A 22766-nucleotide genomic window follows, 5' to 3' on the forward strand; every position below is an offset into this window, starting at 1 on the left:
AGAGGGGCCCCACTCTGCGCAGGGCCGGACGCCAAGGTGCCGCTGCGCGGCAGAGCGTCACTCCAGCTCCCTGCTTCATTACCGGATCCATGAATAATTGATAAGCAGCAATTAGCGCAACAGCAAAAGCGAGCCCTGGCGGATAATCCCGATGAGCCGGGTCCAACGCTGGGCTGTGGCCGAGGGAGGGGGGATATCCACGCCGACGGCGGCGCGGCCGCTGCTACCCACCAAATCGCGCTGCGCTCGAGACGGCTCCGAGCCCTGCACGGAGACAAAGTCCTCAGCAGAAGGAAATGATCCCATGTCAACAGCCAGCACTAATCCCATTACCCTGTTACCATCATCCCCAATTGATGGCTCTGGAAATCCAGCCTTGGCAGGGTATCGTCCAGCCCCGGCACTGCAGCTATCCTGCTGCGTGCAAGGGTGACGAGCCACCCCAGGGCCAGGTCCCAGGGCACTTCCAACAGCTGCTGCCAGCTTAATCCCCCCCTTCATTGCCAATTTAAGCTTTTTTGGCCCTTTTCAGATTTAAGTCCCCTCTGGAGAGGCTGCCAGGACCAGGCGCTGTCTGGCTCCAAGAGAAGCTGCCTGCCCCATTGCAGGACCATGAAGCAGGAGCTGCCACCAGCCAGGTCCCGCAGGCTGCTCAAGGATGCCGGGCAGTTTTGGGCTCAACCTTTGGGAATTGCCCTAGGACAAAGCCCTCCTCACAGCCCAGCCCACTGCTGAGCTGGCTCGTCTCCAACGCCAGCGTTACAGACAGCTAGAAACCCCCAGAGCAGCCGTCCCACGCAGCGGCACCGCTCACCTGGAAGGACCTCGGCGCCCCCGGACTTTCCTGCTCCTTGATGTCCTGATGCTGCCGGCGGAGCCTTCCAGCTTCCTACAAGGCACCTGCCAAAACCAGCCACCCCCCGGCTGGATCCCGGCAGCCCGAGCCGAGCGAGCAGCATCCCCGGCAGCTCCGCGAGCACCGTCACAGCCCCAGCCGCTGCCTGCGCCGTTATTAATGTCCGTGTCAAGCGGCAGCGGGAGGCGCCCCGGCCTCTCCCCAGACACCGTGGCCTCTATTTATGGCTCCGCTGGCCTCCCCTGGAGGCACCATTACCTGCTGCCAGAAGCATCCGGCCGCTGTGCCGGGAGGAAGGTGTGTGCGTGGCCACAGGCACCCAGGCTGGCTCTCCCGTGCCCTGGCCCTGGGCAACGGCGAGCAGCGCCGAGCTCCGCAGTTCCCGCTAAGTGAGACGCGGCTGCCGGTCTGCGGGTGGTTTTTTCCACCCCGCAATGAGCAGAGATGGGATTTAAAGGCAGAAAAATGACACAAAACGAGGTGCTCACCCCCCAGCCGTGTCCCAAGCAAACAGGAGCCGCGGTCCCTGCACCGCGATGCTCCATGCCCTCCGTGATGTGCACAGGCACCACAGCAGTGCCTGCCCGCAGCTGGTGGTGCAACGGCCACCGCTCGCCCGTGATTTCTCGATTGGAAGCAGAGCTCGAATCTTGCCCACCCAGATAGACCGGGACCCTGTCTCTGCTGGGCAATGTTGCTGACTCGAGGAGCTGGAAGTTAATGATAATGATGTACGGGTTGTAAATAAGCCTGACTGCTCTGCTTTGTAAGAGCAGAAGGATGGAGAAGAGGAAGGAAGGAGCGTATCCCATCATCTGCACCAGGACACTCAGCTCAGAGGAGCACGCACAGCAGAAGAGCTGTCCTCAGGACATGGGTTTTAGCAGGTCTTACTATGTTCCCTGCTCCAGCCTGGCCCGACTCTAAGGAACAACCTGGCTCTTTCCCCGCTCCCGCTGAGCTCCACGGTCACATCCCGAGCAAGGAGATCCTGGTCACTCCTGCCAAACCCAAGCACAGCCCTGTGAGAGCTGCATGGCCATGACGGGACCGCAGTGCCCATGCTCAGGCCCTGGCCCTCCACATCCTTCCCTGCCAAGGTGGCAGAGGGGACGTGTTGCTGATCTGGGGCAGTCTCCCCGCAGCGTTATCTGCTGGAAAAGAAGCCCAGGACAGGAGCAGAGTGGTGCTCCCGCGGGCAGGATGGCAAAGGTTATGGCAGAACCCCTCATTGATGCACCAGTCGCTGCAGAGCCAACGCAAACGTTTTCTGCCATCGCAGGAAACAACCACCTTGAGGATGAGGGCCCAGCACATAAGCTCTGCCTGGAACCTACACCAGCAGCAAATCCATGCAAAGAGCCAAGGAAATCTCGCAGTGCAGAAGGACCTGAGGAGGGGTCCAAAACCAGCCGCATATTCCTGAAACCCTGCCGTGAGGCCGGCACGTCAGGAAGGTGCTGGGGTAGAAAGCTGCAGTTCACACCCCCAGCAGGAGCAGGGTTAAGTCTGTGTCTCCCTCCCCGGCACGCGGCACTCACCGCTCCGCGTTGCAAAGTCCCCAGGGTCCGAGACGCGTTTCCACGGGGCAACTCTGGATCCAGGCACTCGCCGCCTGGAGCCGAGCAGCAAAGACCCGGCCGCACCGCGCGGCCGGCAGCCACCTGCCCGAAGGAGGCAGCGGGAGAGGAGCCCCGCGGGGCCGCGCGGCGGCAGCTGCCCAAGCGCTCGCGCCGGCTTCATTAAATCACATCAGCGCTGCATTAAGGCACTTAGCCTGCGCCTCGGACCACCCGCTCCGGCGAGGCGAGCGCCGCTTAGGCCCTGGGCTGCCGGCAGTACTCGCTGCTGCTCACTGGCTCAGCCCCAAAAGCGCCGCCTCAATGTCCCTGTGCCGTCCGTTTTGGGGGGGATGTGTAAAGGCTCCTTGCTGCTCTCCTAAGAGCTTTGGAGTCACCCCAAGCCTCCCACCACACTCCTGCTGCTGCCCTCGAGCCCAGCACCCAGGAGGGATATTTGGGACAGGCTTGGAAACCTCACAGGTGCCCCACGTGCTGCAGGAGATGCTTTAACCCCCCACAGGGCAGCTCCAGAGCTCTGCAGAGCAAACTCCGGTGCTGCCTCCTGCTTTGCTGAGGTGACTGAGGTGCCTGGCAGAAGGCAGGCCGGCCCTTGAGCAGCTTTCGCGATGGGTTGAGTGCTGCCGGGCCCCATGTGTCAGCATTCTGGATGGAAGAGCTGGCTCCAATGAAGCTCCGAGTCTTCCAGCACCTTCGGGGCGAGGCGGAGCCCTGAGGCAGAGCCGTGGCAGAGGGAGCAGAGCCGTCGCAGAGGGTGACCAGGGACAGGGATCCCCAAGGACCTGGGTGAGGGCGATGGGGAGAGCAGCCGCTCAGGACCCACCTCGCACGGGGCCTTTTTGCAGAGAGCCGCAGGAGCGAGAGCGGCCCCGGCTCCCGCAGGCCCCAGCCGGCCCTGGTTTCAATCATCCCTCCCGTAGCCGCCCTTTGCTTTTTGTTGACAGCTCATTTACTTGCACTTGTCAAAGGGGCTGTAAATAGTGAGAGAAACAACCCTGCCCTTCCTGCCGGGAGAGAGGGGAAGGAAGGGGCCAGCCAGGCACCTGCGGACTCATGTGCCCAGTGCTCCAGCTGGCAGCAGTCACGGAGGGAAGAAGCACCCAGGAGGCTCCACCACATCCCACGGGAGCAGGAATCCCATGTCCCCACCATGACGCATCCACGATTTAGCCTTAAGGATAAACCTGCACCTCTCAGATAGAGCTATCACCCGCAAGGCAATCACAGGCGGCGGGGTTGGAAGACAGAACAAGCAGCCGCCCGAAGCAGGGACCACGTCACGGAAGAGCCAGTGAGAACAGAGGCGGTTCAGAGCAGGTCGCTACCATCGGGCTGTCATTCCCAAGCTCTTTTCTCCGGCTGCAAAAGCAGCTGGAGAGACTCCAGCCGCGGCGCCTCGTCCTCGCTCCCGCTCTGCACTTTGCCGTCTCGTGGCCCACGCTAACGCGATGTGCCGCAGGGCCAGATTGCAACAGCACCCACTGCCGCGGTGCCAGGTTAAAGAAAAGAGCACGGAGCTCCGGGCAGATGGTGGGATCTGGCCCAAGGAGCAGCCTCGCTAACTCAATTAGGTTGCAGAGCTACTTCTGCTGTAGTCACAGCACTGTGACTGTGCATGGCCAACACCCAAGGATAGCTTTGCACCGGGAGAAAACATCCACAAACCCTCCCGTGAGTGACGAGGACCGGACACTGCCCCCTGGCCCCGAAGGGTCCTGTGGGGCAAGGACTGCTCCGATGAGCACCCGCAGCTCCAAGAGCTTGCAGGCTGCTGCGGCCATGGGTTGGCACCTCCTCTGTACGTGACCATCCCACCGGGCTCATCCCTCACACCATCCTCCCGTGCGAGCCTGATGTTCTGCCCCGGAGACCCGGCAGAAAACCCTGGGCAGCTTCCTCCACACAAAGCAGCGCCAGCGTGGCCAAAGGGAGCTGCTCTCGGCTCATCCCTGCCGCCGCGGCAGTGACGGCCGTCGAGGACGCGCTGGCCGCCGAGACAGGGCCCCTTTCTGCGCGGGCCGCGTGCAGCTGGAGTTGCCCTGCGCTGCCTGGCACCGCGGCCGTGCTCCGGCCCCGCACGAGCACCCGCCTCTCGCTGAGCGGGGCCGGTCGGAAAGGCCTCTCCCATGGGATTCGCCTCTGGATCGGACATCAGCCACGGCGGGCAGTGCTCCCAGCTGCAGCTCGCCTATTCACGGAGCACACGCACCATCCTGCTGACTTAAACAACGGGGGTATCAAGCTAGCACGTCTCCGCTCCAAGGAACGAGCGCTTTCCGCAGCTCGTCGGGGCGCTCCGCAGCCTCCCGCGGTGCTGCCTCCCCTGGGACACGTCTGCAGCTCGCAGCTCGCCCGGCTGTGCAGCCCTCATCGCGCTGCGCGGAGCCCCAGCGCCCTTGTACCTGCTGCGCTGCCTCCTCCCCTGCAGCTCCCTCCTCTCGTCCTGCTCCCCGGGAACACCCTTCTTCTTGGATCGCGATGCTTCACGAGCGAGTTTGCTTTAAAATCGCCACCGCGTCACACCTGGCTGGGAGGAGGACTGGTTGTGTGACCCCAGCTATGGTCTCGCTGCTCCATCTACAATTCCCTGCCCCAGGTCCCACCAGGGGGGTTCCACTCAGCTTCGGATGGCCCAGGCACAACCCTCCTTGCAATAGCTTTGGAGAGGCTCCTGCCCACTTTCCACCATGCACAAGGCTTCCTTTTGGCCAACCCAGCACAAACACGCTGTAGAAAGGTTTGGGCTGTTTTCTACAATACTTTTCCAATTGCCTCTTTGGCTGCCTTACCACAGGAGCTGCAATTCAGCAGGCAGAGCCCTTCCCCGGCACTGGGAACGGACGCTCTCCAAATCTTTGCTGTGAGCCACAGCGCCTGCAGAAAGCCCAGACCAGGGGATAATCCCACACCCTCCCAAGAACACAGTTTGGAGTGGGGGAGCAGACTAGAGATATCACGCAAAAACCCTGACTGCCCTAAAGCACTTGGCGTGCCGTGGTGGAGAGATGCCAACACCACCCCTTTGGCACCTGGGATGCTCAGGTCTGTGCATGTCCCACCCTCCCTCCTTCATGCCAGCCCCCGTGGCTGGATCCAGCAAAGAGCAGAGCACACACGCACGCCCCAGACCCACGGAGCCGCCACGCCTGCAGGGCAGCTCCAGCCAGGCCCCCTGCAGACCTGCACACTTGCGCGGTGCCAGTGAGACAGATCACAGAGAAGCGAGAGATGCAGCCAGTCTTGTCACCTGATTGAATTATCTGCCCTGGGCTGTTTGCATTTCTATAGATTTGGTTACTAACTTGGTTCTCAGGCTCGTTATGTTGTTGCTATTTTCGTACGCCTGAAATGTGCAGGAAAAGGAATCTGGAGGCTCTGTCTCCTGCAGAGACAATGTTTGTGCTGACCCAGTTTGGGACACTGCAGAGCAAAAGCCACGTTGTCTCTGCCTCTGATTTTGGGAGGCAGCTCCGCTCCCTGCTCCCACTTCCATCTGCAAGAGCAAAAGCATGAGGGGGCCAAGAGCAAGACTCCAGGCACACATCACAGCAGCTGCGCTCCCAGCCCAGCCGTGGGGCAGGAGCGGCTCCACCGAGGTTCACCAGCACAAGGGAAGATATGTGGGTGTTTTTAGCCCCAGGATACCCCCAGTTGCTGAGATTAAAGCTCTTCAAATGCTTCCGCTGTGCTCAGCGCAGTGTGCTCCTCTTGTCCCAGAGCAGCGGGTCACCCACAAACAGTCTGAAGTCAGTTCCCAGGGGAACAAGACGAGCCCAATACAAATTGCCACTGGCTCAAAAAACACCTTGGTGGCCACTAAGCCGAGCAGACGGTAGATGTCCCCCACGCCCATGCAGGGGACATCCATGCACCCCCATGCACCCAGCAGCACTCACAGCAGCTCCACATACGCACCCCTCTCGCCAGCATGCCCAGGACAACGCTCTGGGGTCAGGCAGGCTGCTCCTGCCTCGCTCCGTGTGAAAACCCACGTTTATCAAACAGCCTCTCCATGCTCCGAGGGCATCCGCAGAGGCCCCACGGAGCAGGAGAGCCCACCCGACCGCACGCTCACCTTGCCCTCCCTTGGAGCGGGCGCCGGATGCTGCTGCTTCGTGATGTTCTCAGCCAGACACCAGAAGATCCTCTTCTTCTGCTCCTGGGAGTAAGCCTCCAAACTTAATAAGCACTCCGACTTCTGACGTAAAGGAAACACAGGCAGAGGGAAGGTCATTAGCAGCGTGTCACAGGCCCCAGCTTTGTTTGCAAACTACTTTCTTCCACCACGCTGCAGTGGAGGAGCGTAAGTATAACAGGAGCGCGCGCGCCAAAGGCTGCGCTCCGGGCAAGCAAAATGCATGGGCATTTGGCCTCCAAGCAGCAGGCACAGGCTGCCGTGATGCACAGCAGCTGCTTTCTGCTCTAGGAAGCAGGAGCAGGTAAGATATAGCCGGAAGAGAGGCACGGCTGCAGCCTGCGCCACCGCAGTGGAAATGCGTCTATGGAGCTAATCTGGAGGGTGGAAATTGCTCTTTGCTGTACGCAAACATTAATGAGAAGCCGCAGCATGAACCGCTGGGAAAACAACAACAACAACAACAATAAAAGCAGCAGCTTCGGGCCAGGCTGGTTGGACTGCAAAGCTCAGAAGAAGCAACAGCATCGGGTTTGCACAGACGGGACAGGCTCTCCCCTCCTGCTTCTGCAGCGAGGCAGGCGCCTCGGCATCCTTTGGAAAATGATGCTGCAGCTCTGATGATGCACAGGCAGTATGCAGGGAAGAAGCAATTGAGGGCAATGATAGGAGTTCATTGCAGCTGAACCCACCTCAAGGCCCTTCTGTCCTGGCCACCTCCCCTCCTGCCCTCTTCCTTCCCTGTATCCACACACTTCCCATGGACCTGCTCCTCCTTAACGCGTCTGCTTTGGGCCAGAGCCCAAGAGTTTAAGAAATCCTCGGACAAAATTCCCTCAACAAATGTCTCCCAGTCCCTGAAATGCTCATACTAAAAATTAAGCCTGTGTTAGCAGTTGATGCCTGTTTTGGGGAGTCCTCTCTTTAAATTTAAAGAGTCCAGAAATGTCCCTCACCGGATTATCTCATTTTATGGCTAGAAGTGGACAAAAAAATGTGGAAGTTTAAGGGAGAAGTGTTTAGAGAGAGAGAGAAAAAAAAGCCTATACACTAAAAGGGCATTAAAAAAAAGGCCTTTCATTTCCCTCTAGGATTTCCTTCCACGAGGGCAGGTCTTGGCTAGCCAATTTTTTCCCAGAAAGTTCATGGGAGAACTAGGGAACTTGCAGTTTTGTGACTCAAGGCACACACCACGAGCAGAACGGGAAATGCCTTTTAGTCACACCATTTACAGTTTTTCCCCCCCCAATTCATTCCCAACAATTCATTCATGTTTAATCCAAACTTCCTACCAAAGAGGTAAAGAAGCCAACCTCATGTGTCAGCTATAGGGGTGCCCTAGTCCAGTTCTCTGCCCCTCCAAGGGTGCTTGCAGGCAAGGTAAGATTTGATGTTCCTGATATTAGTCCATCACCACATCTAGTCCTACAGCAGAAATGGGCTCAGACATTGAAAACAGTAGTTCAGGCTTGCTTCGATGTCACCGAAACGAAACAGCGGTTCATGATGCAGAGGCACAAGGCAGCAGGGAATCTCCTTGCCCCACAATGCTCTGAGCATCCCCTGAGGGACACCAAGCTCTTTCCACTCCATGACATCCCCACCTCCCCAGGCTGCACCACACAGACTCGTTCCAAGGCCGCTACACGGTCATTCTGCCTTTGGGAGGACAGGACATTTACAGGTCTGCCGTGCTGGGGTGGCATTTCCTTGCCCAGCTCTCTGGGCAGAAACGAACCATTTTAAGGGCTTTTCTACACCCATAAGATATCAGAGCAGCTGAGAGAGTCTGGTGACAACAGCAAAGCTGTAACTAATTCCCACTGAGCTCCTGCAGCCCTCCTGGTGTGAAGCTTAAAGCACTTCCAAGGACATTTCTCATCCCCTTTAATGCAATGGACTCACCTGATCCTGCCAGCAGATTCAATTACAGTCCCCATCACTTTGATTTAATTTGGTAAGTGACACTCGGTCCCCATCAGCTGCTCAGAGAGAAGGACCCTCTCCCCAGGCACTTGGGCACCAAGGCTGCCTGCACACAGCTGCCCAGGGGACACCAAGGCCATGAGAAGAGCCTGCCCTCTGAGCCACGAAGCAGAGGGGACAGTCAACTGTGCCATTTTTCCAACCTATTTCTTCCCTGTCTAACCAGGAGCTCAGGCTGATGCATCCCCTGGGTGTTGAGGGCAAGGCTGAAGGTGACACCTGTCCAGAGCTCCACACGGGATGATGCTCAACCTGCGGCGCGTGTCCCCGAAGCCCAGGCCCTGCCAGGGCGCCGACTGCACGAGGCTTTGCCATGCCCCACGCAACGGCGAGACCGGTGGCTGGTCCCAGGGCCGCGAGGTGCCACCGGCAGCCCCTGCACGCCGCGGCCTCAGTCAGGGCCCGCTCTGGGAACCGGCCTCCCCGCTATTGTTTTTGTTCAGGGAGGCCGCCGCTCTGCCTGCCAATATTTACAAAGAGAAAGCACGGCTCAACCGCGCGGCGCTGGGAAAGGAGGATGCAGATGGCACGAAGGGGGCGTTTGCAGCCAGATAAAGCGAGGGACTGAAGCGGCTGCCGGTGGCTCTCTAGCTGCGCTCGAAACACATGTTATTGCAGGTGCTGCGTGCCGGCCGGCGCGGGGCCTCCCAGGGCGGCCTGGAGCCCACGGCGCGGCCGGAGCGGGAGGAAAACGCAAGGCACCTGCTGCGGGGAGGGTCCAGCTTAGCTCACATGGACCCCGCGTGCTCCCTGCTGCGGCCAGGGACTACTCGGAGCAGAACAGAAGAGCTCCCACCTGCAGATGCTTCCCCAAGCTGAGCCTCGATCCCGTGGGGACGTGACTGGTCAAGGTCCCAGTTACCTGGCAGGGCATGACCGCTGGCTCCCTGGTGCAGAGATCGGTGGAGGACATCCAGGAGGACATCACCCAGTCACAGGAAAGGCCACCAAGACCCAAGTGCTTGCAAAGCAGGCACATCACAGGCATGGCCCTCTATGGTTGGTCTAAGCACAACCCATCACAACAGTGATCAGAGCACAAGCTTGGCTCGACCCGTTACTGCCAAGCACATAATAATAATGAATCAAACTGACCCTGAGACCTTCAAAGCCTTCGACCTCATGACCAACCAAACGTGGGGGCTGTTCTTGTCTCACTGTTGCAACAACCTCCCCTGGCACTTACAGAGGTGCAGGGAGATGACCAGTTCTCTGGCGTGGCTCGAGGGGACACAGTTCTGCTCTCTTCCCACAACTCCCTTTGTACCCACTTCAGCAGTGTCACCACCCTGGGTGGCACTGGATCATCAGTCAAATCCTATGGAGAAAGCCACCACAAACAAGTTTGAATCAGCCCAAAGATGAAGTCTGATGAAGTCGGTAGCTCTGTCTCACGGGTCCCTGAGCAAGCACAGACTGTCAATACTAAGATCTGCTGGGTTTACAGCACAGTGGCACAGGGACACAGCTCCCAGCCCAGCTCTGCTCTGCCCAGCCCTTGGCCGCCAATGTTCAGAGTGTTGGTTTTAATCCAACTCTAGCAGAGATCCCAGAGGGGAAGTACCTCGGAAATGGACTCCAGACTACAATAGCTTTTAAATTGTGCAGCAAGCCTTCCACCGGTGAAGCAGCAAGCCCTGGGAATATCCTGTCCACAAAACATGGGCAACTGCTGGCAGGGTTAGGTCTGATGAGAAAGTTCAGTTTGCTGCCACGCTGAGCTGTGCTGGGAGGAACTGGGGGCTGTCACTTCTTTTCCTGCAGTTCTTGGACTGCTGGGCAAAAGGGTGATGCCCAAAACACAAACACTGGCGGTGGCAGCCCAGGTTCTATTCGAAGGATGAGAGGAGCAAACGCAGCAGAAGATAATGGGCACCTGAGCAGAAGATGTGCGCAGAGCTGCGGGTCACTGCGCACAACCTGCTGCCACGCGGCTGGCCACGAAGGATGGATGTGCTCTTCCACCCTCGCGACACCAAGGGATGGTTCTTGGGACAGTTGCTTTTCATCCTTGCACAGAAGCTTGTGGAAGGAAGAGGTGCCAACACAGCGAGACAGACCCCACATTTCATGTTGTAGGGCCACCCTGACCCCAGTGCAGCCCAGGGTGCTCATACTGTTTCCCTGGGAAATGCTGGTGCCAGGGAAGGTGAGGGCACAGAGTAGTGCCACGAGGCAGTGGGTGATGGCAACGCACAGCCAGGGGAGCAGGACACGTGCGAGGCATCCAGGAGGGAAGGATGACCTGAGGAAGCTTTTTCCCCTCTTGTTGGAGCAGCCAGAAAGGAACACAGGGCTCAGGCTGCCTTTGCAGGCCAGCAAGGTGTCTCCAATTAGTTTGTTGGATGACAAGCATTTATGGGAAACCCCAGCCCTGAGACTAGCCAGATACAGAACTCCCGTAGCAAACATCCCTCTGGCAAACAGCAGGCAGGTCCCCTGCTCTCCCCTTTCCTGTCACGTGAGACAGCCCTCCAAGCTGTGCTATGTCAGTGGCAGCAACGCTGAGCTCAACAGCCACCACTTGTATTTGCTGTTTGAAACATCCTTCAGATCTCTGCAACCAGCTCCTGGAGCTGGAGGGAACCACCCTGAAGTATCCAGTCCTTTTTCAAACCTCTCCAACACTTTAATTGCAACATTTGAGCTGCTCTTTTTGACAAAATCTGGGAAGTGTGACCACAGAATTGGAGCCATGGTAAAAAGTTTTGGAAAGAAATTCTGCTCCATGAATTCCATCAAGTCACCTCAAAAAACTCAGATTTAGGCTGAACATCTTAAAGATTCACAAAATCAGGGCAGCAGAGTTTATCTTAGAGATAAATCCCAGTTTATCTAATGCTGCACTGCTGAGTGACCAAACTGGCTGCACACAACCACTCTGTGCCCTGCCCATAGAGACCTGACCCGGGAGCTCCCACTGCCCAGGGCGCTGCCCGGGCCCCAGCGACGGCGAACGCCAAGCTCTGGCTGCTGGTGCCATTTCACATCATCTAACCTGGGTAAACACACACATGCTGAAAGAAACAGAGCCCCGGGACCGGCTGCACAGAGGGGCAGCCTCACCACAGCTCCAGAGCCACCGTTTTGCAGGCCCTTGCTCAGGCAAAACATCAGCAGAGCGTCACTCCAAATGAAGGCAGGTTATTTAAAGAGAGTCCTTTTAATACCTGCATGCACTTCAGCTACCCTGAAACCTGGGGTACATCATGAGGATGCAGGGTAGGGCTGCATTTCAGGAATGCACCAGCATTTGGGGTAACTGGGATATCACCTTCAAAAGGACCTTTGAAGATTCTAGCAGCACCAGTCTGCCTTTCCTGCTACAGGTTCAGGCTGCAGCTCCAATGTCTCGGTATCCAGGGTCTGCTACCTGCCATCCTCGGGATCATGGCAAACAGGTATCCAGGAGGAGTTATGCTGTTGCCGTAGGCATGACATGGAGGGATCATGCGGGTGCAGCCTGAGCATCCCACTCACGCATGAGCAAGATGTCCCAAGGCAAGACATGCTGGTGAGGGCAGCGCAGGACACGGCCCGGCCTCCTGCGCTGCTCCAGCAGCCCAGGAAGGAGGGACCACCCAAAAGCAGTGAAAAAAATGTCAGAGAGCAAGAAGGTTTTCTTCAGCTTGGTGACATCTTCTTGCTGCTACAGCTCAGTGGAGCACAAGGAGAATTCTCCCCTTACAGGGGCACAACCAGAAATGGGGAGGCACAGGAGCATACATTTTCTTCTCTCAATTTGCTTCAAATTAATGTAACAAATTGACAAGGTCAGGCAGCAAGGAGCACATCTAGATTTTCTCTTATTGATCTCCTTAATATTGACAGATTCCAACTTATTTCTAGCCCTGGCAGCACAGTCCATTCCACCAGAGCCCTGTGTTGGAAAAGATGAACTTAGAAACAACAGAGGATCTTCCATCTGACTCCAGCCACAACCATCACTCAGCCAAATGCTCAGATGACAAATAAAGCAGCCCACAACCCCAACAAATGACAGCTTTTTTTTTTTTCCCCTATCACGAGTCAGAGGAAATTGAGATTCAGCTTCAGCAGAAAGGAGCTCCATGGCAAGCTTTGTATCCAGGGTTTTGGATCAGTGTGAGGCTGAGGGACTCACTCATGAACCTCCTAAATCACCCCTCCTTAGAGGCACGGACTGACAGCACCAGATCCCCTGCTATACTGGGGAAAAAACGGAAAAGGGAAAGAGCAACTTCCTTTGCTGTGGCCCACTGCCCAAACCATCATATCTTGGGCAAAAACAAATTCAGGACAAGTCTTCCAGCTATCGTTCTTGGGATGGAGGTCAGAGGGATGATAAAACCCCAGCCGATGTTGACAGAAACTCAAGCTTTTATTGTAACTGCCTTTCACTCAGAAACTGAAGCTCACCAGCCTGCACAGCCCTAATGATACTCATCCCCATCCACCCTGAACAGAGGCAAAGCTGCTCTCTGCTCCTGCTCCGTAGGGCCTGTCCCCGCGCTGGATCAATCCCATCATGAGAGCTCATGGTCACCGATCATCATCGTCTCCCCACCAAGTCACTTCTGACCTTTGTAGGGCTGGGGCATCCAGCCCGAGTTGCCCCATGATCGTATGAAAACAAGTCATTACCTTCCACCCCTCCCTTAACAAGTAAGTCCCACTGTTTATCAGTGAACTATGCTCTTTATTATCTTCTACTTCCCCAAATTCCAATTCATATATGCACTTTATCAAGCATGATATACTGTTCTCTACCATGTCAATGATCAAACATTAGCTGGGATATATCAAGAGCCACAGCTCCCAAGCAGACCAATTCTCACAGAAAACGCTGCGAGACCAAACAGACAATTTTTTAAACTATTTATTATGCACCACAGCAACTTCCTGTCGTTTTAAAGTTTTCAGGCCAAGTGTTGTGTCATATCAAGTCAAGTGCCTCTGACGAAACCTGTTCTAGCTGCGTGCCATCAGCATTATCAGCTCTCAGTCTTAATAGCTCCTTTGTAAGTTCTTGACTAACCAAATTCCCCTCAACTGCTCCTGGTATTGCATAGGTTTGATGCCTTCCCTTGGCCAGCCCCTTAGACCTTGTTCTCATCACAAAACCATCCACCCCGCAGCCCTCCAGAGACTCCAGGGCAGCACCCAACAAAGCTCTGGGCAACCTCTGATGACACGTCCATAATTGCTGCCATAATTCATGCAAGTTATGCCGAACATATACCAGGTCTCAGCACATCCCTGGGCAAGCATATCTCCTTATATAATGGATAAACTGCCTTTTTAGTACCCAGCTTGCCTATATGGAGAGGGAGACTCAGTTCTCCCTGCTCTTCCCCGGGGGACAGGGATGGCCAAAGCCACCTCCATCCTGAGGAACGCGAGGCACCCCTGGGAGTGAATTTTCCCATGGAGAAAGCTAGGAGAGCTGCAGGGAAGACCACGGAGCCAGGTACACGTACACGAGCTGCAGTATTGCCTCTCACTCCACCAGTGGTTCAGTTTAAAGAGGATTTGTTCAAAATGCAAGCCTGCCAGGAGCTGGGACCCAGCCTGATCCAGGGCGGGTGGGTGTCCCCTGTTCCTTGGGACAGGAAAGGTGCCCATGGGGTATCCCAAGGGCACAGGGTGCACCCACACTGAGCACGGGGGCAGGAGGGGTGCCCTAGGGATCTCCCATGCAGAGTTGGGATGTGGGGCTCATCCACAACAAGCCCACGTGCAGATTCACTGCATTAATCTGCTTGGGTCTCTAAGCATTACAGCACGCCAAGAAGCTGGAATTGGAAAGATTTTCTGTTGGAGCAATTTCCCAAGGGATAAGCCAGCATCTGCAGATGAAAACTTCCAGAGAAAAGGATCGATTTTGCTAACGTTTTCACAATGAAAAACTTAATGAGCTCTTTGATTTTAAGTCAATCCGGTCTGAACGAGTTGGGTTTGAATCAAAAACTTCTAACAATGCAATAAAACACTGATCTGCAGTTTCCTATCAGTGGGATATTTCCGGATTGGGAAAGGGTGTGAATAGGGCCCTGGACCTTATTCACATCTCTGCGCTGGCTATCAGCTCCCACAACACAATACATCAGTTTATTCCTGTCGGGATTCGTACATGTCACCATGGGAGCTGCGTGAGGAGGTGCCCTGCAGGGACTGGGCACCGGGAACACGGCAGTGTCACCCTCTAAGACACCAAATCTTCTGGCGTGGAGAAACACGGGCCCACGCCGGATCAGCCCAGCACTTCTGGGGATCAGGTGCATTCAACAAATCAGAACAAGCCATTCCAATCCACTTTGATTTAAAATGCTGAGATGAAGCATAGGGTCTACTAGGTCTTTATGGGTGAGTGAGAATTTTTCTTACAGCAGTTGGCAACCAGAAAAATTGGACAAGCTTGCAGGTATACAAATTCTTTATTAGCTCAACAGGGACTGCTTTCACGAGCCTGATTCGGGCTTGCTTCTGTGCTCAGACTATCGCAGCTAACCCCCAGTATCACTAGGAACAAAGCACAGCTGTGTTTCCCAGCTAGAAGCTTGCAGAATTTCCACGGCGCAAAATATTTCAAAATGACAATTTTCTGCACGCAACTGGGAAGGAAGACCAATATTGAGCTGTCAGAATTGCCCCTGGGAGGCAATCTCTCAAGTTTACTCAACCGTACTATTTGCTTAATTGGTCTTCTTAAAAATAATAAATTAAATTTAAAAAAAAAAAAAGGGAAAAAAAAAGAATGGACAGCTAAGTGGAGAATCTATTTCTATATCCTTTCCAATAACAACTTATATTTAGCACTTCTTTTCCAAGAATAGTGCTGCCCATGCCCCAGCCGGATTGTAGAGCTCTCACCAGGCACATCCAAGCACCCACAATGCAGCAATTCACACCCGGAAGAGCAGAGCAACTCAACCCTCCTGCTGTAACCTACACCAAGACATGAAGATGGCAGTTCGCCATCAGATTGTAAACAACCATAATGCACAAGATTTAAACCTTGTGGAGTGATTTATGTAGAAGTGAGTAGACCAGATGACTAACAGTAGCTTTTTTATTACCCTCTAGTATCCTTGAATTTTCCTTGTCAATTAAAATAAAGCAACAGATAGGCAAGGAAGCATATTCTCATTCCAGATCACACAGGATTCTAATGCTAAATGCTACCCTACGAGGCAAAACTAAGTCATCTTCCAGATGGGGATGGAGCCAGAGGACCCAACAGCTCAGATAAGAGCCATTCCCATAGTGAGCTCGAGATTAGCCAGACCCTGTGGGCTCCTTTGCTACACACAGTGGTACTAAATACATTAACGCTCACTGCAGATGAGTTGGGGTAAGAAACAGCAGGGAGAGTTTCTTCCAACCCCATAGACCCTATAAAAGCAACATGTTATCTGCTGTCTGCTAGATACTACAGTGATAGAAGCTTTTGGATGATGATGACCACTAAGCCCCTAGACCCACAGCATGGAAGAAGAGTTGCTGGGATCACTATGGACCAAATGAGCTTTCAGATTGTGTCCCTGTCTCTGTTAGAAGACGCTGCCCAGACTCATTCCTAAAACCCAGACACCGTATCTTCTCCTGGTCTCTAGGCCTATGAACAAGGCAGAAAGGAGCTCCAGGCTACTTCATCTGCTTTCCTGACAATCTGTCATCTGCTGCCAAGAGCAGGAGTGATGCCATTAGGGTAGGGGCAAGACCCCATGGGGTGACCTGGGTGTCCATGCGAGCCCCAGAGCCGAGTTGAGCCGAGCTCAGCAGGACAGCCACCCTCGCAGAGGAAACGGGCTCATTCCCACAGCCGGGCGGGAGCCAGAGCTCTGCACAACCCAAAGGAAGTGGCACAGCCGGGAGCCCCGCCGGGTGCCCGCGGTGACACCACGAGCGCCCGCGGCGACACCACGAGCGCCCGCGGCCGCAAGGACGTCTGCGCTGTGGGGCCGGAGACCCCGCCACAGCCCTGCTGCAGCACAAGGATGCCCCAACCCCAGCTTGTGTTTGACAGCAAAGATAACCTTAACCCCACACAGCAAGGCTCCCACCAGCCCAGGGAGGCATCCAAGGCCCCACAGCACCTCTGTCCTCAGCCAGCTGGCAGCGATGCCTTTGAAGAATATTGTCACCCTGTCCAAGCTCCCAGCACCCCCATATCCTGTAACTAAAGCTTCATTGCTCACAAGTGGCTGTAGAAGAAGGTAAAGAGGGATGACTGAACTGTGACGCTCCTCTTAGCCTTCTTGCAGGATGAAAATGACCAAATGCTCCCAAGCTGGCTCCCAGGATGGTGCCTGACCAGCTACTAAAAGTCCATCCTCATCCCAGTGAGCTCCACTTCTGCTGGAGACAGTTCTTCCAGCTCCAAGACCTCTCACTGCAGAAGGTTTCTGCTCTTGTGCTTTAGCCACCAGTAAAACTCAGTTTACTCAGTTGTTCCATCCAGCTCCTTCACTGGGACTTTTGGTCACTGCTTCCCTGAATATCATCCACAAGGGAGAGAGGACTGCCCCGTCTTGCTCCGTTCACTGCTGACTCATAGGCAAGTCCCATTCTCTCTCTGTGGCCCCACTTCCCCTCCTGAAGGAAAAATATCTGGTGCAGGAAAGTCTGGTGAGCCTTAAGGGTGAAAAAGGTCTCCCCGAAGCCTGAGGTGGGCTGTGCACTCACAAACACACCAGAAACCTCCTTCTCTCCTGCCCTTGCCCAAAAGGCCCAAGCAAAGCCACCTGGCTGGAGAGCTGTATCCTCTCCAGGCACCAGGGCAGCTTCCACTCCCTGGCTTGGTGGAAACCGTCAGGCTCAAAGTCTGTGTACGGGAGGGAAGGGGTGAGATCAGGGATGTCCTGATCCCCGAGAGGATGAATTTGAGCCAAGAGCTGCCCAGTCTCACTCGAAAGCTTCGTGCTGGCCAGGCCCAGGTTATAAGCACCCATTGCTGCGGGACGGGCATGAGATGGACCTGCTGATCCCTAGGGTAGGGATGCTGCCGCTCCGCTTGCTGTCTGGGGCAGAGGGCAGCAAGAAAGGTCTGAAGAGCCTCATAAGCGGGGCCTTTCCAGACCTGCTGTCCTCTGCATGGGCACATGAGGGGAGGTAGGTTAACGTTTGACATTTGCTGTACAATCATTAAACTCCAACCACAATGGATGCCACGGATTTCAACCAGCAGAGCTGAGGCACAGGACCATTTAAGCTCATCAGAAGAAAGAAAAAATAATATAAGCATTTCACTACATTTTGTCAAAGATAAGTTGTCTTCTCAATATCCCACGAAATTCAACCATTGCTCTTTCAATTACTTCTATTTATGGGACCAAAGCTTCTAAATTAAAGGTCAGCCTCCAAATGCATTTTTCCGAATGCACAAGAAAACGCAGGAGCGCCTCATCCCCTCGCTGAGGCTGGCACTCACAGTTACTCGCTGCAGCATTTCGGAGTGACGGCAGTGGGACAATCCACGTATCCACACCGGTCTGACACTGCACTGGACACGTGCTGGGCACGCAACGGAAGACACGGCTCCCTGCTCAACAGCTTAGAGACGTACAGAGGACAAGCAAAGAATAAGAGGGAAACCTGAGAAGGAACTCATTTGCCCAGAGTTACACAGCAAGTCACGCGTTGGCCCGAGTCCCAGCTGCTGAAGGTGAACAACTTTCATTAGATGTATTTTCATCCAACTTTCACAATAGCTTATTATATTGTGGTGTTGCTCAGCAATGTTTGTCTTTCCCCTAAAAGCCCTAGGGAACTTTCCCAGACCCAGATTTCCACCATAAAATACAAGGTCTCCAAACCAGGAACACAGTAAAGTTATCTGAAAACAAAATAGGCTCAGAATTCAGTGATGAGGTAGGGCCAGTTACTACAAGCAAGTTTTGCAGCCTCCTTGGCTCCTTCGTGACATAAACATAATTCTACCAGCGTCCGAGTGATTGCAAATCTGTTTAGAGCATTCAACCATGCACCATCTGCACGCATTTTTAGATCTGTGATTATTTCAGTATTTTACACTGAGCTTCCTTATTCTATTTGCTGACTGAAAATCCGAATGCTTGACAACAACAAAAGCAAGATGCCCCCAGTAAAGTCAAGGCAGTTCACAATGAAATCTACCCCTGGGTTAAGGAACCCCAGGGCAAATTAAAGGTGAGATGCAGGAAGGAAGTTCCACCTACGGAGCATGCGGGGAAAGGGGGGAGCAACCAGGCATAGCCTCCTGAGTCACAGATTCCTTGCAGCACCTGCCTACAAATATGTTCTGGCTACAGCCATTTCAAAGGAAGTAAAAATCATTTTAATTTTGTGCTCTTGATCCAGGCAGGAAGAATCAGAATTGTTAGCACATGCTAAGACCCCACCAAAAAGTAATTCCTAAACCACTACTTACCTCTGCAAGGTAAAGGATGCAGAATTTCAGATCTTCTGAACCTATAAAGAAGAAAAACAGGATCAAAATTAAGCCACAACTGCATTTCTCCAAGCAGAGCGACTGGTAGAGGAGTTGGCTAAGAGACAACATTTAATGAATATTTATTGTTGTCATCCTACAGTACCAGGCTGTGATCTGAGAATGATGTATGCCCATCTGTAGGACGGCCGCGGGGCTGCGCTGGGCAGACCGTGCTTGCACGATATCTTTACATGGACTCACTGCACTTAGGGATTTTCCTTTGGGCTCGTCCTTTAGGAGAAGGGCCCACCGCAGGCTCCAGGTCCGTGCAAGGACTAACTCGAGACAGAGCCCCGTGCCAGCCCTCCTGCCTGCTGCCCACTAAGGGCAGGATACCAAGGAGGTCTAACTAGACTGGCCCTAAATCCCAGGCCTTTGCTCATTCCCAGCTCTTCTTCCTGGGTAGCTCTGTCCTAGCACCTTCTCTCTTGGGCTCTCCAAAGGGCCAGTTCCTCTGCGAGGAGAAGGAGCTGACCCAGAGGTATGGGTGAAATGGAGGGGGTCAGGGATCCATAGAAACAAGCACAGAACCAAACCTCAAGGGCAGTCAGCAATGCAGCAGCATCTACATCAGGCCACAGCTTGTGCTTTTGCAGCACCAGGAAGGGACGTGGCTGGGGGCAATGCAACAACCAAAGCAGCCAGCCAAAAATCTGTCTCTAAATCCAAGAACGCTCCAACTCGTCTCCTCCTTCTACTGCTTGCTGCCCCAGGGGTTGCTCCACCAGGCTGCTTCCTGCAGCCCAGCTCTCCCCCGATCCCCAAAAAAGGTTTCACAGAGGATTATTCCTGGTCTGTGCACACTATGTGCGAGACATGAGCCTCCTAAGCTCCAAGGAAAGCCAGCTGCTGGCACACATCAGCCTCACAGGCGGAGATGAAGCCACCAAAACGGCAAAGGAGGACATCCCACCTCCCAAAGCCAGGGGTGTGATCCCTGCCCTCCCCACCACCCATGCTCTGCACCAGCTTTGCTGCTGGCAGCACACAGCACCGCTGGGCTGCAGGCTTCAGAAGCCTTTTAACAACATTATCTCTGCCATGAGATCAGCTCCGCGGTCTGGGCATGGCCGCAAATCCTATTCGAAGTGGTGTCAGTGCAAGCTCTGCTTCATTTCAAAAGCCTGGGCTGCGCTAATGATGGAAACAGCTCCGCACCGGCAGTGGAAACACCCCGTTCCCAGAGGAAAAGCAATTCTCCCGCTGCAGGCAGCAGCTCCGAGTTAAAGAGCTGTAGCCCACTGGGAAGCTCAGAAGCCACCTGCGGCCCTTCACAGAGATCACAGAACACCTGAAGAAGTGCAAAGCTTAAGGGTGTTTGGGGATGCCTCTTCCAGGTGGCTTTTGGGGACATGACAGCCCTTGATCCATTGCTAGTGGCCCAGAAAGCTTCACTTTTAAAGCACGAGAGCCTGCCAATGTCATCACAGGGACACCAGGCCGCTGGAACAGAGCCACTGGGTAAGGAGTTCTTGTGCAGCTTCACAAGTATCCCTCTGCCAGCACTCTGCACCTCCAAGAAGGGCTTGGGGAGGCAGGAGCGGAGCTGGCCACCAGCATCCACAACACCAAAGTCCCCGCTGAGCTGCTTCGACTTTCCACGTGCTCAGTGGCATAAAAAAAGCCCCTTTTCTGCAAATGGGCCCTCTGCTCCTCACTGCATCATGCTCGTGGTGAGCTATTGCCACTGCTACTGCCACTGCGCTTGCTCAGTGCCACCTGCCAAACGGGTCACGTGCAGGTACCTGCTTGGGAGATACTGCCACCGGAGCCACCCGCTATCCCACCAGCGAAATCTTTAACTCTTGGTAGGTTCCTTATTTAAATAACTGCTGTTAGAGGCGGGGAGAAAAAAAAGGAACCAAAGGTCTCCCTTCTTTGTCCTGTTTCAGAAGCTGGGCAAGTGCCTCTCCATGGCGAGGAGTGATGGGAGAAAGGGGGGAGAGAGCGGCGCTGGGAAGAGCAGACTCAAGCACCCATCTCCACTCAAACCAGCTTTGCCAGCATTTCTGCCAGCAGAGCTTTTCCCAGAGCCCATCCAGAGTGAAATGCCCAAAGGAAATAAGGGGAAAGAGGAAAATGCCTCACTTGGTGCAGGTTGTTCCTAGTGTGTGCTGCTGAGGACGGGTGTTTCTTTGCAAGTAACCTGTACGGTTCCTGCCCTGGGACTGGGATGCGCCACAAGAGTGGCAGGACGTGGGGGTTTTGTGAGGACACAGGTCTTTGTAGGGACACATCCCCTCTGCATGTAAGACCCCGAGGCTGCTGATGCCCAGGGTAGGCTCTTGCATAGCTCTCCGGAGAGCCGGAGCCTTCTGCTGGCTCTGCCATGTCCCCAGGTGAACACAGGCTGCTGCCTGCAGGCTTTGGGTGAAGAATGCCAGGCTTTGGGTCAAAAAGAAAGGAAAAGAGGGAAGACAGTTCTGCTCTTTTTGCCTCCTCTCTGGGGACAGCGGTGACACCCGTGGCATGCCCAGGAAGGGGCAGTGGTGCGGGCACAAGCTACCTACCCAGCGATGCTGGGAGCTGCCTCCAGGCTCCAAGGAGGAGAGCTCAGAGCAGAGGCCCCATAAATCACAGTTCAGGCCTCTGGCAATCTCGGAGTGAGCTGCTGCAGGAGAGCTCAGGTTAGGAAGCCGGGAAGGACAAAGCAAGGTGCAAAAAGAGAAGTCCCTGTCTGCAGGATGCCCATCAGGCTCCTGGCTGGGAAGGGTCTCCCAGCACCTGGGGGTCCTTTATTGTCCCAGCATGGAGCGTGCCCATCCCAGGAGCGCAGTGACCATGGAAATTCCCACAGCATCCAGCGAGGAAACCCACCCCATTACACTGGAAGCGTTGGCGGGCGCAGGGCTCATCAGCCACACTCGGCTTCTAAAGCAGGAAGAGGGAGCATTGTAAAGCAGATTAGAGCGATTTGCTTTCGCACAGTGAGGCCGGCGGCAGAAACAGGAAGCCCCACAATGGTCTCAGCGCACCGGAGATGTCTCGATTGTTATTCTCAGCAATACGCCTGTTCCTATTCAGGGGCCACTCACCCAGGCAGGAGAGCAACTGCAAAACCCTGCCAAAAAGGATGGACAGCTCCTCTTTGCTTGTTCTCCCCAGCTTTGAAGCACAAATTTGAAGGACGAGGGCCTGAAAGGCGAGAGGGTGCTGGATTCCCAGGCACAGCAGCTGTAGGCAGGCTCCAGAGCCAAACGTTGCATGGGAGAAGCTCGCTAAGCCATTCCACATGTGCTCCAGCAACAAGGAAACACATGGGCCACGGCAGCGCATGGCATCCAGCTGCCCTGCCCGAGCCGAGCAGGCACGTCCTAGCACCCAGCCTCAGGAACGCAGATTTCTGAGTGGGCAAACAAGAGCGGGATTACACAGCCACCCTCGGGAGCAGCCAGGATCCACATGCGCTGACCCCAACTGAAGTGCTCCGGGACTAGACACTGCCCAGGAAGGGACAATTTCTTTTGTCCCTTTCTTAGAAAAACATGCACTTGGAACAAGCTCAGACTCCCACACAGTTTCACCAGCGTTTCCAAGTGCTTCCGTGTCACCTCCCTGATCAAGATTCTGCCCCCATGCAGCAGAGCAGTGAATGGATTGGGGAGCAGAAGCACTGCTGGAAATGTGAAATAGCAGCTGCTGAGCAGCCCATGGCATCTGGGTGCCCGAGCGCAGATACCCTGCCCAGTGTCCCACAAGCATGAGAGGCTCCCAGAGTGCCATGGCCTGCACGCAGCGTGCCCAACTCCACTGGGG

The 22766-nt window shown here is 54.9% G+C and overlaps 1 protein-coding gene across 2 annotated transcripts in view; it reads right to left on the bottom strand.

Annotated features, from left to right (window-relative positions):
- The window catches only part of RGS3 (regulator of G protein signaling 3), a 60957-nt gene that overhangs the window by 12538 nt on the left and 25653 nt on the right, over positions 1-22766 (bottom strand). For both annotated transcript variants that reach the window (XM_088527986.1, XM_088527987.1), the window contains 2 exons: positions 18948-18988; positions 6512-6634 (listed from right to left, as the gene is read on the bottom strand). In XM_088527986.1, coding sequence (XP_088384112.1) covers positions 6512-6634; positions 18948-18988 — 164 coding nt within the window. The remainder of the gene's footprint in view (positions 1-6511; positions 6635-18947; positions 18989-22766) is intronic.

Source organism: Tinamus guttatus, unplaced genomic scaffold (assembly GCF_059628265.1).
Source record: "Tinamus guttatus ecotype Peru unplaced genomic scaffold, ASM5962826v1 Tinamus_guttatus_pri_ptg000297l, whole genome shotgun sequence".
Classification (NCBI taxonomy): Eukaryota; Metazoa; Chordata; class Aves; order Tinamiformes; family Tinamidae; genus Tinamus; species Tinamus guttatus.